Consider the following 18996-nt stretch of genomic DNA (forward strand, 5'->3'; position numbering starts at 1 on the left):
TGCAAAACAGCTCGAGCTCAGTGAGGTTGGATGGAGAGCATTTGTGAACAGCAGATTTCAGTTCTTTCCACAGATTCTCGATTGGATTCAGGTCTGGACTTTGACTTGGCCATTCTAACACCTGGATATGTTTATTTTTGAACCATTCAATTGTAGATTTTGCTTTATGTTTTGGATCATTGTCTTGTTGGAAGACAAATCTCCGTCCCAGTCTCAGGTCTTTTGCAGACTCCATCAGGTTTTCTTCCAGAATGGTCCTGTATTTGGCTCCATCCATCTTTCAATCAATTTTAACCATCTTCCCTGTCCCTGCTGAAGAAAAGCAGGCCCAAACCATGATGTTGCCACCACCATGTTTGACAGTGGGGATGGTGTGTTGCTTTTACGCCAAACATAACGTTTTGCATTGTTGCCAAAAAGTTCAATTTTGGTTTCATCTGACCAGAGCACCTTCTTCCACATGTTTGGTGTGTCTCCCAGGTGGCTTGTGGCAAACTTTAAACGACACTTTTTATGGATATCTTTAAGAAATGGCTTTCTTCTTGCCACTCTTCCATAAAGGCCAGATTTGTGCAATATACGACTGATTGTTGTCCTATGGACAGAGTCTCCCACCTCAGCTGTAGATCTCTGCAGTTCATCCAGAGTGATCATGGGCCTCTTGGCTGCATCTCTGATCAGTCTTCTCCTTGTATGAGCTGAAAGTTTAGAGGGACGGCCAGGTCTCGGTAGATTTGCAGTGGTCTGATACTCCTTCCATTTCAATATTATCGCTTGCACAGTGCTCCTTGGGATGTTTAAGGCTTGGGAAATCTTTTTGTAACCAAATCCGGCTTTAAACTTCTTCACAACAGTATCTCGGACCTGCCTGGTGTGTTCCTTGTTCTTCATGATGCTCTCTGCGCTTTTAACGGACCTCTGAGACTATCACAGTGCAGGTGCATTTATACGGAGACTTGATTACACACAGGTGGATTGTATTCATCATCATTAGTCATTTAGGTCAACATTGGATCATTCAGAGATCCTCACTGAACTTCTGGAGAGAGTTTGCTGCACTGAAAGTAAAGGGGCTGAATAATTTTGCACGCCCAATTTTTCAGTTTTTGATTTGTTAAAAAAGTTTGAAATATCCAATAAAATGTCGTTCCACTTCATGATTGTGTCCCAATTGTTGTTGATTCTTCACAAAAAAGTTTTATAATTTTATGTTTGAAGCCTGAAATGTGGCAAAAGGTAGCAAAGTTCAAGGGGGCCGAATACTTTCGCAAGGCACTGTATGTATATGTGGGTATGTGTATATATGTATATATATATATATATATATATATATATATATATATATATATATATATATATATATATATACGCGTAGATGTGTAAGTGGGTGCTGTTTTTCTTCTTTTTTTCTGTGTGCTTTGTCTCTGTTGTTGTATCTCTTAATATGGGTGAAAACTGTAAAATTCCAATAAAAATACTGTTAGAAAACAAGCTGCAAAAGTAGCTTTCAACAGGTTTAAACATTTAGAGACAAGCTTGCTTACCTAGTATTTCAGCAAGCTAGCTAGCAACAAGTTCAATCAGCTGATCAAGTCAGTGGCGAACGATATGCTTTCAGATCATTTTTGCAGGAGGTAGAGCCGCTTTGAATACATTTTCTAACAATTGCAAATCTTTGAATCACTGTCAAAATGTGTGTATAATAATTAAGCTAATTCTACCTGTGTCAGAGATTCATGCGAGACCTCAGTAATTCCAGAAATTAGGAACTATGTTTTCATTTTCTGTGGCGGATGCTTAAAATATAACAATTTTTATTCCACGACCTACAAGACAGGTCGGTTGAGGGACGAGCGTTGCACAGGAGTGGCACCACCTGACGGGAGACAATGATATTGGTCGGGCTATAGTTTAAATTATACACAAATGCAATAATAATAATAAATATCCTTACAACATTGTGGGTAGATACAAAGAACATACAGTAAAGGAATCCCTCATTCAACAGCTGAGTTCAGCTGAGGAAAACAAGTCTGGGATGTTCTAATGTTCAGCTGTGAAATCTCACCTTGTGTTTCATTGTAACAGAGTCCCAGGACATGTCGATGCTCTTGATGGGGCCGAACGGGGCAAAGGCCTGCCGGACCGTGTCCTCTCCCAGCTCGTAGTAAATGGAGCCCACGTACACTCGGCACATGATGGCTAATGCTCGCTGTCTCTGAGCCGCTACCTACAATAGGAGGAAACTGCTTGAATATAGCACTGACTTGCTGTTCCATTCTTCAGTTATTGACATTTCATATTGCATGGACTTCACTCCATTGATTGTGTAATTGAATAAAAAAAATACAGAGAAAATCATGCAAAGATTCTCTATTTTGACACTTTGGTTTAACAACAAGACATACATGTTATGATAAAAATATCATGGAGTTTTTAACATAATAAATTATATAACAGCTTACCGATTGTAAAGGTGAGAGGGGATCGCCAAAGCCCATTGTCAGCGATGCCATCTAAGAGAAAAAGTATACATTTATACATTTAAGGATAAAGGCCCATCAATCAAAAAGTATTCTAAAAAGCAGCATTGAAAGTAATTGAGTCATGTTTTATACTATACCAAACAAAAATAAACGCAACATGTACAGTGTTGGTCCCATGTTTCATGAGCTGAAATAAAAGATCCCAGAAATGTTCAATACGCACAAAAATATTATTTAAAAAAAATGGCACAAATTTGTTTACATTTCTCCTTTGCCAAGGAAATCCATCCACCTGAGAGCTGTGGCATATCACGAAGCTGATTAAATAGCATGATCATTACACAGGTATACCTTGTGGTGAGGACAATAAAAGGCCACCCTAAAATGTGCAGTTTTGTCACACAACACAATACCACAGATGTCTCCGGTTTTGAGGGAGCGTGCAATTGGCATGCTGACTGCAGGAATGTCCACCAGGGATATTGCCAGATAATTGAATGTTAGCTTCTCTTGCTCCTCAGTGGGTGGGCATCAATACTAATTTCAGGAAAGTAGATGAATGTCGCACATCACTACTTCCCAGGAGCAGCCATCGAACGTAAACATTTATTTCTTATCAAAATGTGTTTTATGGCAGAAATTCCTTCTGGAACATGTGAACTTTCATATACCTTAATAACACACTTGTACTCCATCCATATTATTGAATACAATTTTTAAATTACGAGCATAGTTGGCTTAGCCACAGAATAAGTCAGGAACCTTCCCACTAGCCATGATTGGCTGAGATAATGGGCGGGCTGGACATGCCAGGGGATGAGTTTGGATTGGTCTGCCATGTAGCATGCTTCTGTCTATAACATGAACTGTTCAGTATGTGTTGACAGTCCTTTCTACCCTGACTTTCTGAAAGATATCACCGTTAGCCATTGAGAACCACAAAAGTTTTGCTACTTTTCTCAACAACATTGATTCCCTGAATTTAGCAGCCGCTGTCGACAAATCAGTTGGAAAAGTGATGTGCTTCTCTCTGCACACGCTACGGTCAGTGTGAATAGGAGAGAATTCCTTGACACAATGCTGGCTAAAAACAAGATGTAGCCACAAACAAAACAGAGTTAAATACTTCCAGTCTGCCGTGAAGTGTTAATCCATGTATATGGACGGTTAAGAGTCTAGCTACATTTTCAGATATACGTTTCTAATTTAGTCAGAAAGGATTTTTATTGCAAGTTAAAGTGTACTGTTAGTGAGCTAGCAAACGCTAGCTTGCTGGCTTGCTAGCTAACGTTATGTGTAATTTTTTGGTTACTTCACGATTCCATATGTGTTATTTCATCATTTTAATGTCTTCACTATTATTCTACAATATATCAAATGGTAAAAATAAAGAAAAACCTTGCATGAGTAGGTGTGTACAAACTTTTGACTGGTACTGTATATTAAATCCAATTTGTATTGGTCAGCAGATGGTTAGCACATGGTTAGCAGATGTTATTGCAAGTGTAGCGAAATACTTATATATCTGATATTAGCTATGCTGTGTCTGATTTTGCTTTCCCTGTACAACACAACTATTCTGGCTTCAGACATGGTAAAAAGCCATGCGGCCACAGTAGTGAAGGTTGGCCGATCCCAGATCAGAAATGCAAATGAGAAACCTACAACTACAACAGAGAATCTGACAAAAGAAGCATCCCCAGATATCTGTACCCATTACCTCCGTACCAAGTTCTTTATTCCCAGTGAGGACATTGAAAGAAACAGAAGTCAATGTAGTCTGAAGCAAGTGCCTGGCACCATGAAGTTGAATTGCATCAAAACCGTCAAGGTAGTGGCAACCAGAAACCTCTGTTGCTTCTTGGATTCTTGTTTCCATGGGATTGGAGTCTGTGAGAATGGATGTTGCGCAATGGAGAAAGGTGAAACTTCAGTCTGCGTGGTACGTAACACATTGCTTACATTATGCAAATCCCGTGTTTTTTTGTTTCCATACCAGACCTTTGTAAGATGCCAGAGACCAGATGTACCAGAGACTAGGTGTACCTGATGTACCAGCGGCCAGATGTAACAGAGACCCGATGTATCACTGGCCAGACATACCAGCGGCCACACGTACCAAAGACCAGATGACAGTGACCAGAGTATTGAGTGTGGTGGTGGTGAAGAGATCTAATAATGTCATCAAGCCAGAGAAAATGCTGTAAGTGAAAATATGGTATACAATCTAACAAACACACACGTCACATTTTGACTGACATGTAGATGTTGTTGTTGTTAGGTGGACTTTTATTCCTGTAACTAGTTTAGTGATATTTAACTTACCTTAGGCCAGTAATACAGCATCTACCATGAGCCCATGTTTACTTTTCAGGCTGACTAGCATCTACAGAGTTGCAATGTTCCATAAATTGAATGACCAAATCATGAGAACATTATGTTTGCTACAACCTTGCAAATATTCTGTATATCTTTTTCGTTTAATGTCTACAATTCCAGTTTATCTCCTAGCTTGCTATTAGATACCCATAGAGTCCCAGTCATTGCGCTAACGCTCGTTAGTACTACCGCACACTTCTTCCACACTGGACACACATACAAACAATTGGTATCCACAAGTTCATCTGACTTCATGGAAGTAGATAAAGGGCCTCATTGCCAACATATGGAATTGTTTTAAGAAGGATAATTAAACTTTTGATTTTGAATTTTAGGACACCTTGGGGGTCACTAAACTACTTCCACTAATTTTTTAAACTGGTAGCGGGCTACCTTCAGATGAGACATGTGAGGCTTGTGGGCTTCCACCATGTACGTGTTCTTGAGAGTCTCACCTTTTCATAGACTGGTCATATTTTAGTTTGTAGGCCAAACCGTTTGGACGCTACAGATGTTTTTGTGAGAACCCAGATTTTCGGGATGACTCATGGTCCAGCAGCATACCACCCTGCATCCCACTGCTGGATTTCTTCTGAAGCTGAGCAGGGTTGGTCTCTGGATGGGAGACCAGATGCTGCTGGAAGTGGTGTTGGAGGGCCAGTACGAGGCACTCTTTCCTCTAGTCTAAAAAAATATCCCAATGCCCCAGTGCAGTGATTGGGAACGTTAAACGGGTGTCATGACTCTCTGTTGTCACTAAAGATCATATGGCACTTATTGTAGGGGTGTTAAAGTCGGTGTCCTGGCTAACTTCCCAATCTGGAACTCATACCATCACGGCCACCTAATCATCCCCAGCTTGCAATTGGCTCATTCATCTCTCCCCTGTAACTATCCTCCAAGTTGTTGCTATAAATGAGAACACATTCTCAATCAACTTACCTGGTAAAATAAGGGTTACATAAATTAAGTCTGATAAACACAGCTGTAGATCGGCCACCTTCCACCACAGATGCAGAAGGTCGCCATTGGCGAATGGATTGAGACCCAGCCCATGCAAAAAATGTAACTCTGTTTAATCAGACAGATTTTGATGGGGATTTTTGTATTATGCTAATTCAATTTACGCAGAGGTGCGGACATCTAGGTTGTTTGTTTTTTCAACAGTAAATAAACTTTGTATGGCTGTATTTGTTTTCCATGAAGTGGGTAGTACGTTGTGTAGAACATTTAAATATGTTAAATGTTCCAACAAAATGTGAAGACTGCAGGGGTTCTCAGCACGGTATGAGGACGGAAGCTTGGTGGACAGGGCTGACACCCCACAAATGAGGCCGGTGCAATGGTGCCAAGGTTCTCCTTACCTGTAAGTTGGTGAGCTGCTGTTGTTGATGAGCCAGGGTCTGTTTGACCAGCACACTTTTAATGCTTTGCTCCATGGCATACTTCTTCGCCTGCAGGCAAATGAAGGGAAAGACAAGAGGTTGACATTTTCAACATCACACTAGTGACATGATACCAGAAATGTGACCTTTGATACCAATACCAGCCTGCACACTTAGTATCAGAATACTTCATAGTCTATACCGCAACGAGAAAATGCCTCAGTTAAACTGTACTGTTACTGTATAAAACAAATGTAGCCAACTCTCCATCTGGAGAGCTACTGGGGTGCAAGGCTATTTTCCCAGCCATGCTCAACACACTCAGCTCATCAGGGTCCTGTTGAGTATCTTATCAGTAGAATCTGGTGTGTTAGTGCAGGGCAAATATAGTCAAAATTACATTTAGCAATCGAATCACATTCAAATATCAATTTGTTTGCCACATTGGTCTAAGAAAAAAAACTCTCCAGGTTTATCTCTCATTGGGTGTTGTCATAACTCTCCTGTGACGATCTGACGGATCAGGTTACAGTGGGTCCGCTCTATAGAGTGTTCTCTCTCGAAGAGGGGGAGAGCGGGAAGTCGGCTGTTTTATGGCGGTCGTAAAATATGCTGCCTCTATGCTCTGTGGTGTTTGAGATTGGAATGTAAACTGTGGAACACAGAGAGACACTTGGACAATTAAACATTTGAATAATTAAACAATATTTATATTTTTGAGAATGTGGGAATTGTCCGTGGGTATTTTAAGAACAATCCTGTCAAAGTTGTTTCATTTGGTGACCTCATTACTGTATCTCTGTGTACACTTTTCAATGATCAGAATTACATCTAGATGTTGGATAAAATGAATGAGTAAATATGAAACTATTTGTGAAAATATGTGATGTGTGCCTTCTAAATGAGAATTGTTATTTTTATAAAGGTTTTAACCAAGTCAGTGGCCATAGACTTGGTCGGCATCATGGAATGACCCCTTCTTCCAGAGTATAAAACCCACTTCCTACAAAATGTACATTAAGTTAGAGAACGCCGGGATGGAGTCCCCACGTTGGAATGGCTCCAATTCTATAGGCCATTAGACCAGACAGTGTGCAGGTGAGGCTACACGGCTGACAAATGGTTTAAAACTACAAGACCAGAAAAGCACTGAGAGGTGCTACATGTGAATGGTTAAGAACTACAACTCCATAGGCCGAGGAGACCATACAGCTAGAAATGGTTCAACTCTAAAACATTGCTACAGAAGGAGTCAATCTTAGACAAGGCCTTTTCAGTCTGCAGCTGAAAATGTACCTAACCGAGGAAGAAGAATACCAACATTTGGAACAAAACTTTTCTTGTCGACTCTCTCCAGCAGATGGACCGGCGACCACAGAGAGAGACAGCAAGACATACACTCGTAAATACGCAAATTGCTACACTCGTAAATACGTAAATTTGTTTTCGAATGAGCGGTTGTTCATATTCAAAGTATTAGCAATTTCTATGAGTGTAGTTATCAGCTATGAGTTTCCCACTCTTGAGGGGTCCCCACCCCCTTTCCTTTGTTTACCTAGAAGTCATATCGGTTTCATCGACTCGGGACTTTTTTTGGTATCATGTAGTAACCCATGTTTGAATTCATTAGTAATGAGACTGAATAGGTAATAATAATACATTAATACAAGACTGTACTTGATAGGATATGAAAATATCTGAAGAGTTATAGTCGGGAATTGAAACTATAAACATTCCCGTGGTGCCCCGACTTCCAAGTTAATTCAAGTTCCATGATTAGTTTTAATCGTGGAATTAAATTACTCAGAGAATTGATTTTATAAGATAGTCAACGACACAACATAATGATGCTCCCATGCAAGGAATCTAAGATAAAATGAAGCATTTATTTTGATTCAGCCTATATAAAATTGGAAAGCAGATTGCATTACGCACCCATATTATATTATACAATTTGGGAGTTGTAGACAGGATTTGTTAACGTGTGTTGCCATTTGAACAATACAAGGAGGTTCCCTCTGTCTTGTTTCTCTGACATAGTCGGTATAGGGTTAAGATTACATTTATAGTTCTAATTATAGAAATCTGATAAATAGACGCATTGGGCCAAAGTGCTATTTCTGTCTCTTGTGTTCAGAAGCGGGTAGACGCGTTGGGCCAAAGTGCTATTTCTGTCTCTCGTGTTCAGGTCATATTGTTGAGGTCATATTACCCTGACCAATCGATAATTCTATGTCCCTCACGTTTTCAGCAGCGTGAGGAGACCACGGTGTATTTCGTTGTTTTCTGCGCATTCTGGTTAAAACGTCGCAAAAATAGCGCCGTAGAGCGTTTGAATGGAAGGCTTTATTAGTAAAATCATTCCCTTGTTTAACTTGTTATGGCTGGGGGAAATATTGAGTAGCTTGGATGAATAAGGTGCCCAGAGTGAACTGTCTGCTACTCAGGCCCAGTTGCTAATATATTGCATATTATTAGTAGATTTGGATAGAAAACACTCTGAAGTTTCTAAAACTGTTTGAATGATGTCTGAGTATAACAGGACTCATATGGCAGGCAAAAACCTGAGAAAAAAATCCAACCAGGAAGTGGGAAATCTGAGGTTTGTAGTTTTCAACTCTTGGCCTATCGAATAGACAGTGTCTATGGGGTCATATTGCATGTCCTAAAGCTTCCAATAGATGTCAACAGTCTTTAGAACCTTGTTTGATCCTTCTACTGTGAAGTGGGGGCAAATGAGAGGGGAATGAGTCAGAGGTCTGCCAGAGAGGCATGAGCTGGCCACGTGCGCGTTCACGTGATAGTTAGCTTGCGTTCCATTGCAATTCTACAGACAAAGGAATTCTTCAGTTGGAACATTATTGAAGATTTATGTTAAAAACATCCTAAAGACTGATTTTATACATCGTTTGACATGTTTCTACAGACTGTAACATAACTTTTTGACTTTGTCTGCTCCTAGTGATCGCGCGTCATGAATTTGGATTACTGAACTGAATGCGCTAACAAAAAGAGGTATTTGGACATAAATGATGGACATTATCGGAAGAAAAAAAACATTGTGGAACTGGAATTCCTGGGAGTGCATTCTGATGAAGATCATCAAAGGTAAGTTAATATTTATAGTGCTATTTCTGACTTCTGTTCACTACACAACATGGCGCTGTACTCTCTGAGCGCTGTACTCAGATTATTGCGTGGTGTGCTTTTTCGGTAAAGCCTTTTTGAAATCTGACACAGCGGATGCATTAAGGAGAAGTGTATATATAATTCCATGCATAATAGTTGTATCTTTTATCAATGTTTATTATGAGTATTTCTGTAAATTGATGTGGCTCTCTGCAAAATCACCGGATATTTTGGAACTACTGAACATAACGCGCCAATGTATACTGAGATTTTTTTATATAAATATGAACTTTATCGAACAAAACATACATGTATTGTGTAACATGAAGTCCTATGAGTGTCATCTGATGAAGATTCAAGTTTAGTGATTAATTTCTCTTTTTGTGACTCCTCCCTTTGGCTGGAAAAAATGTTCAGTGACTAGGCACTCACCTAACAATCGTTTGGTTTGCTTTCGCTGTAAAAGCCTTTTTGAAATCGGACACTGTGGTGGGATTAACAAGAAGTGTATCTTTAAAATGGTGTAACATACTTGTATGTTTGAGGAATTTTAATTATGGGATTTCTGTTGTTTTGAATTTGGCGCCCTGCACTTTCACTGGCTGTTGTCATATCGATCCCGTTAGCGGGATCTCTGCCCAAAGAGGTTTTAAGGGGATCCTATGTTATGCTTGAAAGTGTACAAAGTAGGATTAGCTTGCACGAGATGCTACAGCTAACAAAGGGAGAGCAACCATTTGGTTTTTCCTGTGTCACATTGAAATTCCTCTGTCTTGGGCGACGGAAGTCCCGCACTTTGTACTTCCGTTTTATTTCAGCTTTCTGCAAATCAGTGACCCCTGGGGGTGAAGAATTAAAAAATAATTAAAAAATAATAACTATATAAAATAAAATTTAAATAATTATTATTTGTGACATCCAACGTGTATCACGTTTATATCAAGTGGTTACTTATGATATCCAGCCAATCTCAACGGATTGGATGTCGTTATCTCATTTCAGTTAACTAAGAGGTAAAATTGTCAGACTTACCTTTTTCAAATGGACATTTAAAATTATATCCAAAATGATTGGTTTCTACAAATGAGACAATTTAAACTTTTCCACATTAACCTTGATACAGCAACAATTTCAGGTTAACTAAAGTTTAATTCCCCAATAACCTATACAGGTTTGATTTATCAATAACATTGATTAATCAGTCAAATTTGTTTTTGATAAGCTTGGAAGTCCCACCCTCGCGGGAATCCCATGTGGCTTCGGCCTTAGGGATATGTGAACCAGGTGGTGAATGTACCCTAACATTTAAACTACTGGTTACACTTATGATAACCCAGACAATCTCAATTGATTGGATATCATGGTCTCATTCAATTTAATAATTTCAATTGTCGAACATACCTTTTCAGGTTCTTCCAATTAAATGAGACATTTTTAACTTTCCCATATTAACCCAGACCAGGTATTCCCAAACTGGGGTACACGCAATGCCGTCAGGGGTACGCCAAATAATGTGATTCACATTTAACCCCCCAAAAATCTCTACACCTTTTCAAAGTCCATTTATATTTTCCAATAGAGCTATACATTTGAGTGAGTTTTTTGTCACCTGAGTAGCCTCATTTCACTGCCAAAAATAAAAATAAACCATCTAGTGTTCAGCGAAATAACAACTAATTAACATCCAATCACATTAACCGTTACTCTTTCGCGGGAATTCTACTACCGGCCCGAATGTAGCTGCTGCTCATGTTGGTATCTGTACCGATGGAGCAAAAGCCATGACAGGGAGACATAGTGGAGTAGTAATGCGCATGCAAGCAGTTGCTCCCGACGCCACTTGGGTACACTGCAGCATCCACCGAGAGGCTCTTGCTGCCAAGGGACAGCTTGAAAGACGTTTTGAACACAAACAAAGTTAACAATTTTCACTGTAAAGCAAGGCCCCTGATCTCTCGTGTATTTTCTGCATTATGCAATGATATGGGCAGGGACCACGCTTTTACAACATATAGAAGTGCGCTGGATATCAAGGGGCAAAGTATTAAAAAAAAAATTTGAATTGAGAGATGAGCTTTAAGTTTTATTTACAGAACATAATTTTCAGAATTAATTTCTCACGACTGGCGTATCTGGGTGATGTTTTTTCTCGCCGGAATGATCTGAATCTAGGACTACAGGGAATCTCCGCAGCTATATTCAATGTGCTATGATTTAGAAGTTGGAGCTCTTCTCTGTCTGCATTAACAAGGACAACACACAGGTCTTTCCATCATTGTATGATTTGTTTGTGTGCAAATTAACTCAAGCTTACGGACAATGTCATGTGATATAGTGAAGCACCTGCGTGAGCTGGGTGCGCAATTACGCAGGTATTTTCCCGAAATGGATGACACAAACAACTGGATTTGTTACCTCTTTCATGCCCTGCCTAATGTCCACTTGCCAATATTTGAACAAGAGAGCCTCATCGAAATTGCGACAAGAGGTTCTGTGAAAATTGTATTTAATCAGAAGCCACTACCAGATTTCTGGATAGGGCTGCGCTCAGAGTATCCTGCCTCGGCAAATCGCACTGTTAAGACACTGATGTCCTTTGCAACCACATACCTATGTGAAAGTGGATTCTCGGCCCTCACTAGCGTGAAAACTAAATAAAAGGCACAAACTGTGTGGGAAATGATTTAAGACCGAGACTCTCTCCAATACAACCCAACATTGCAGAGTTATTTTCATCCTTTCAAGCGCACCTTCTCCTTAACCTGTGGTGAGTTATTCACTATTTTTTATGAACATAAGGTTTTATATGTAAGATTATTGATTATTATTATTTGTGCCCTGGTCCTATAAGAGCTCTTTGTCACTTCCCACGAGCCGGGTTGTGACAAAAACTAACACTCATTCTTATGTTTAATAAATGTATCATTGTGTGTGGCAGGCTTACAATGATGGCAAAAACAACATTTGAGAGTGCTCTGACCGTGGTGCTAGAGGGGGTACGCAGCTGGAGGTTGAATGTTTGAAGGGGTACGGGACTATAATAGTTTGGGAATCACTGGACTAGAGTAATGATTTGTATCGTGAGCAATTGATGCATATCAGTTGAGGTTATTCAGTAGCACTTGGAAACGAAACATCATTGCCAACTATTCAGATTGGAGAGTTACAATGTTGTCATCACTAGGCAGCCAACTACCTATAGTAGGAAACAGTTGTATCAATAAGCCACGTATAAATCACACGACTCGAGCCACAACCCCAATAGTTCAAATTACAATAAACATAACATTTATTAACATCATTCAGTAGAACTGTAAAAAGACATAATTTGAGCTTTGGAAACAAGTGTTTTCATAAATGCATGAAGCGGGCCTCGTTTCACAGAAGCATGGTAAAATAAGCTCTCTCTCAATGAACCAGCCGTAACTAATTTTGTTTATTTACATATCGAATTTGATTGTCCAACATCAATTTTATAGTTTGTTCATTTTGTGGCCACCTAGAGTGTCCTCTTTCCACTGCTGTGGTGCTGAATCACAATGGGAATGGGGAGTGGGACCGGCCGGCCCGGTCATAGCTAGAAGGGATCCAGCCAGAGAGGAACGGGAAGAGAGAGGCCCAATTCGGCAAAAAATCTGTTTCCCTCCAGCAGGTGGAGTTTTTGCTTTGTTTAGACAGCCAAACAAGGAGTTTTTGCATTGAGGTCTATGAACGTCAAATTTGGTCAACAACAAAAAAATGTCTGGCTAATTTGCTACTTGAGGATTATTTGATCTAATAAAAGTTTCATAATGCTTAAGTTGTTACTGATATAAGTAGGACATGTGACCTCTCGGCAACTTTGGAAAAATAACTTTATATTGGAGTTGTCTCGAGATGGCTATTGATAGGAATGGATTTCTAAACTGTAAATGTTATTAATCATTAGAGACCTGAGGGGTGCCGTAGTCTAGGGTCTATGGTTATCTGTAGGAAGAAGGTATATGGTGGGTGCAACTAAGCTTGAAATGTACTGAGTGTAGGGAAAGCGATTACATGTGGTAGGCATTGATGAGGGGAGAGCCATGGATTCATGATGAAGGGGGTTGAGGACAGGTCAGGTCACGTTAAGGGAGAAGAAAAGTGTATTACCGTATCACTTTGTTTCCTACCTAGCAATAAAGATACAATGTTTAGCGAGACTCCACCCAAAGTGGGTCAGATACAGTATAAAACAACTATTCTACCCATGTCTTTGTCTAATGCAACTGTATTGACCCTCAGGGAAGAAAAAAAACTTGGTTTGAGCTTTCATACTGTCCGTTGAGTTTTTACTCTGGGAATTAGAACCTAACACTACACATATTCATTGCATGACGCTAGCAGAATAGCTTCTCTCTCCATTGAATACAGGCAGTTGAAGTCAACAACCCTTATCAAATAGTCAAATTTGAAAAAAGCTGGGTCCCTCCTAACATGACCGGCCAGACAGCCTTGTAGACAGAAATGTTATGTTAGTTATTGGCCTAATTAAAATGTTCATGCCTAGGCTAAATTACATTAGAGGGACCTAGGTTGTATTTGAAAACAGCCATGTTTTGTTATTTATTAACACATTTCATACAAATAGTCTACAGGACAAGTCGTTCGCAAATTACATTACACAAATATTATATTTTGAAGTTGTTTAATTACCGTGCAGGCGACTTATTCTAGGCTAAAAGTTTATTTATTTTAAAAAATTATACTCTTAAGATTTATAGCAGGGTTGAAGACGCAACAGGCAATGTTTTCCTTTTCAATAAAACCTGTCATGCTGGTATAATTTATTAGAACTTTACAGGCTAATTTCTATTCTGATAAGATAAATGACAATAATCTAAATGTGATTTTGAGAACAGTGGGTGGACGCCCTAATACGGTACACACTAGAGGTCGACCAATTAATCGGAATGGCCGATTAATTAGGGCCGATTTCAAGTTTTCATAACAATCGGAAATCGGTATTTCTGGAAACCGATTTTGCCAATTTGTATTTTTTTTACAACTTTATTTAACCTCTTTAAGCTAGGGGGCACTATTTTCATGTTTGGAAAAATAACGTTCCCAAAGTAAACGGCCTATTTCTCAGGACCAGATCCTAGAATATGCATACAATTGACAGATTAGGATAGAAAACACTAAAGTTTCCAAAACTTTTCAAAACATTGTCTGTGAGTAAAACAGAACTGATAAGTGCCTCTTATTTTGAAACCCTTCTGTTCCTTTCATTGCCTATCCTCCATTTAAAGGGATATCAACCAGATTAGATTAGATAAGGCTCGTATTTCTGTGTGAAATACGAACCTTAGTTTCCGGATTCGACCATATTAATGACCTATCATTTCGAAAACAAAATGTTTATTCTTTCAATGAAATACGGAACCTTTCCGTATTTTATCTAACGGGTGGCATCCATTAGTCTAAATATAATTAAGTCTATGATTTGATATTTGATAGAGCAGTCTGACTGAGCGATGGAAGGCACCAGCAGGCTCGTAAGCATTCATTCAAACATCCCTTTCGTGCGTTTTGAAAGCAGCTCTTCCCTGTGCTTCAAGCATTGAGCTGTTAATGACTTCAAGCCTATCAAATCCCGAGATTAGGCTGGCGTAACTGATGTGAAATGGCTAGCTAGTTAGTGGGGTGTGCGGTAATAGCGTTTCAAACGTCACTTGCTCTGAGACTTGGAGTAGTTGTTCCCCTTGCTCTGCATGGGAAACGCTGCTTCAAATCAAATCAAATTTTATTTGTCACATACACATGGTTAGCAGATGTTAATGCGAGTGTAGCGAAATGCTTGTGCTTCTAGTTCCGACAATGCAGTAATAACCAACAAGTAATCTAACTAACGATTCCAAAACTACTGTCTTATACACACAAGTGTAAGGGGATAAAGAATATGTACATAAAGATATATGAATGAGTGGTGGTACAGAGCGGCATAGGCAAGATACAGTAGATGGTATCGAGTACAGTATATATATATATGAGATGAGCATGTAAACAAAGTGGCATAGTTAAAGTGGCTAGTGATACATGTATTACATAAAGATGCAGTAGATGATATAGAGTACAGTATATACGTATACATATGAGATGAATCATGTAGGGTATGTAAACATTATATTAGGTAGCATTGTTTAAAGTGGCTAGTGATATATTTTACATCATTTCCCATCAATTCACATTATTAAAGTGGCTGGAGTTGAGTCAGTGTGTTGGCAGCAGCCACTCAATGTTAGTGGAGGCTGTTTAACAGTCTGATGGCCTTGAGATAGAAGCTGTTTTTCAGTCTCTCGGTCCCAGCTTTGATGCACCTGTACTGACCTCGCCTTCTGGATGATAGCGGGGTGAACAGGCAGTGGCTCGGGTGGTTGTTGTCCTTGATGATCTTTATGACCTTCCTGTAACATCGGGTGGTGTAGGTGTCCTGGAGGGCAGGGAGTTTGCCCCCGGTGATGCGTTGTGCAGACCTCACTACCCTCTGGAGAGCCTTACGGTTGTGGGCGGAGCAGTTGCCGTACCAGGCGGTGATACAGCCCGCCAGCATGCTCTCGATTGTGCACCTGTAGAAGTTTGTGAGTGCTTTTGGTGACAAGCCGAATTTCTTCAGCCTCCTGAGGTTGAAGAGGCGCTGCTGCACCTTCTTCACGATGCTGTCTGTGTGGGTGGACCATATCAGTTTGTCTGTGATGTGTATGCCGAGGAACTTAAAACTTGCTACCCTCTCCACTACTGTTCCATCGATGTGGATAGGGGGGTGTTCCCTCTGCTGTTTCCTGAAGTCCACAATCATCTCCTTAGTTTTGTTGACGTTGAGTGTGAGGTTATTTTCCTGACACCACACTCCGAGGGCCCTCACCTCCTCCCTGTAGGCCGTCTCGTCGTTGTTGGTAATCAAGCCTACCACTGTTGTGTCGTCCGCAAACTTGATGATTGAGTTGGAGGCGTGCGTGGCCACGCAGTCGTGGGTGAACAGGGAGTACAGGAGAGGGCTCAGAACGCATCCTTGTGGGGCCCCAGTGTTGAGGATCAGCGGGGTGGAGATGTTGTTGCCTACCCTCACCACCTGGGGGCGGCCCGTCAGGAAGTCCAGTACCCAGTTGCACAGGGCAGGGTCGAGACCCAGGGTCTCGAGCTTGATGACGAGCTTGGAGGGTACTATGGTGTTAAATGCCGAGCTGTAGTCGATGAACAGCATTCTCACATAGGCATTCCTCTTGTCCAGATGGGTTAGGGCAGTGTGCAGTGTGGTTGAGATTGCATCGTCTGTGGACCTATTTGGGCGGTAAGCAAATTGGAGTGGGTCTAGGGTGTCAGGTAGGGTGGAGGTGATATGGTCCTTGACTAGTCTCTCAAAGCACTTCATGATGACGGAAGTGAGTGCTACGGGGCGGTAGTCGTTTACCTCAGTTACCTTAGCTTTCTTGGGAACAGGAACAATGGTGGCCCTCTTGAAGCATGTGGGAACAACAGACTGGGATAGGGATTGATTGAATATGTCCGTAAACACACCAGCCAGCTGGTCTGCGCATGCTCTGAGGGCGCGGCTGGGGATGCCGTCTGGGCCTGCAGCCTTGCGAGGGTTAACACGTTTAAATGTTTTACTCACCTCGGCTGCAGTGAAGGAGAGTCCTATAGTCCTATAATTCCTATAATAACTACAACCTAAAACTTCTTACCTGGGAATATTGAAGAGACTCATGTTAAAAGGAATCACCAGCTTTCATATGTTCTCATGTTCTGAGCAAGGAATTTAAACGTTCGCTTTCTTACATGGCACATACTGCACTTTTACTTTCTTCTCCAACACTTTGATTTTGCATTATTTAAACCAAATTGAACATGGTTCATTATTTATTTGAGGTTAAATTGATTTTATTGATGTATTATATTAAGTTAAAATAAGTGTTCAATCAGTATTGTTGTAATTATCATTATTACAAATAAATAAATACAAATCGGTATCGGCTTTTTTTGGTCCTCCAATAATCAGTATCGGTCGACCTCTAGTAAACACCCAACGCATTTGGATGTCCGGTAAATTAAAATCTTGCCGGTCACGTTGTCCGGCGCCAGATTTTGCTAACGGAAACCCTGATGTGGATATCTTTGGTTTGTCGCTTTGATATTGATAGGCTGGGCTAACACGTTAAGTCAATGAGTCAAATATATATATATATATATTTTTTTTTTACTGTGCTCTGAACAGAAATTATAAGTAATGTGTGACACTGATCAACATCAATTGAGCTATTCACTTAACCAATTCAGTTGAAAACTGCACAAAAGCATCAAGCATGACTTTTTGTAATGATAGCCCCAGGTCTCCTAAATAAGATGTATAATTGATGGTTCATTTAACATATTTGTAAGGGAAATAGTCTCCTAAATAAGATGTATAATTGATGGTTCATATATTTGTAAGGGAAGTAATGTCAAGTTGAGGTTAGACTTCATTATTCCATTATTGTTATCATGAAATAGTTTACCATCCAAAAGATGTTGTCATGTTAAACTTCAGACAATTTTCCTGCTTTTATATAGGGCACTGTCATTAAAGCACACTCTCTCCTCCATATTTCTTCCCCGTTTCAGTTCAATCCAATTAACCAAAAAAATATGTGAGGAGTGACTGCCCCACTCCTTCAGCAGAAAAAAATAATACTGCAGCCTGTGACTATACCACGTCTGCACTGTTGGCCTCTCGCTTTTGGGAAAATCTCAGGAATAAAATCGTTCTAGGGGGCCTTACCTTCTGCAGTGCCTCCTGCTGCTCAGGGGTGAGAGGCGGCAGGCCGAGCTTTGAGGCGGTGCTCTGTCCATTCTCCATCATCAGAGCCTCGCCTCCCTGCAGGCACACAAGTGTATGGTTATGATGACAGGGAGGAAACACCCACTACATATCTCTGCCGGAAACACCCAAATCAAATCTCTGCAAATCTCTACTCAGAAAAGACCGAGATGGTTGAACTAACAAGTACAAACAAGCTAACTACGTATGACCAACCCCTACCCCCAAACTCAAATATGATCCGAGACTCCCAAGTGGAAGGCTCAATAATGAATGCAGTTAACTTACAAGTTCTAATTATGTCCACTATCTCCTACTGTGCTGGTTTTGTAACAATAGAATGCAAATTAAGCCTTTTGCACCATTTAGCATACATGACCTAGGTTTCAGAGACAAGTAGCCGTTTATCAAATATGCAGGTACAATTGAGAAGATGTGACTATTTTGAGCTTGCTCTGAAACAAAACGTGCTCATCATTACACTGTGGTGGTAAAATGACACAGAGGAACAGTAACATATTTGATATACAAAAATATAGACAATTTAGATAAACCTGCACTGTGGTTTTGTAACAGGAAAAAAATTTAGACTAAAATATTTGGTTCAGACATTTAGTGTAGTCTAAGAATAACAGGATTAAAGAAAACATGATGTTAACAAAATATAACAATGTCTTCCAAAATAAGAAACGTGGCCACTTCTTTCAAAAGCCTATGTGGGGGAATGAGTGCCATCTCCCCAATAAGTGTGCATCATTTTACAGTGGGTGCCATGAATTTGGGTCCCCCTATTGACGACGAC

At 40.2% G+C, this 18996-nt stretch overlaps 1 protein-coding gene across 1 annotated transcript in view; it reads right to left on the bottom strand.

The window, feature by feature from the left end:
• The window catches only part of LOC139386918 (poly-U binding splicing factor a), an 87188-nt gene that overhangs the window by 57224 nt on the left and 10968 nt on the right, over nt 1-18996 (bottom strand). Inside the window, exons 2-5 of the mRNA XM_071132804.1 lie at nt 18156-18251; nt 6230-6319; nt 2466-2516; nt 2069-2230 (exon numbers count right to left, since the gene is read on the bottom strand). Coding sequence (XP_070988905.1) covers nt 2069-2230; nt 2466-2516; nt 6230-6319; nt 18156-18251 — 399 coding nt within the window. The remainder of the gene's footprint in view (nt 1-2068; nt 2231-2465; nt 2517-6229; nt 6320-18155; nt 18252-18996) is intronic.

Source organism: Oncorhynchus clarkii, chromosome 28 (genome assembly GCF_045791955.1).
Source record: "Oncorhynchus clarkii lewisi isolate Uvic-CL-2024 chromosome 28, UVic_Ocla_1.0, whole genome shotgun sequence".
Taxonomy (NCBI): domain Eukaryota; kingdom Metazoa; phylum Chordata; class Actinopteri; order Salmoniformes; family Salmonidae; genus Oncorhynchus; species Oncorhynchus clarkii.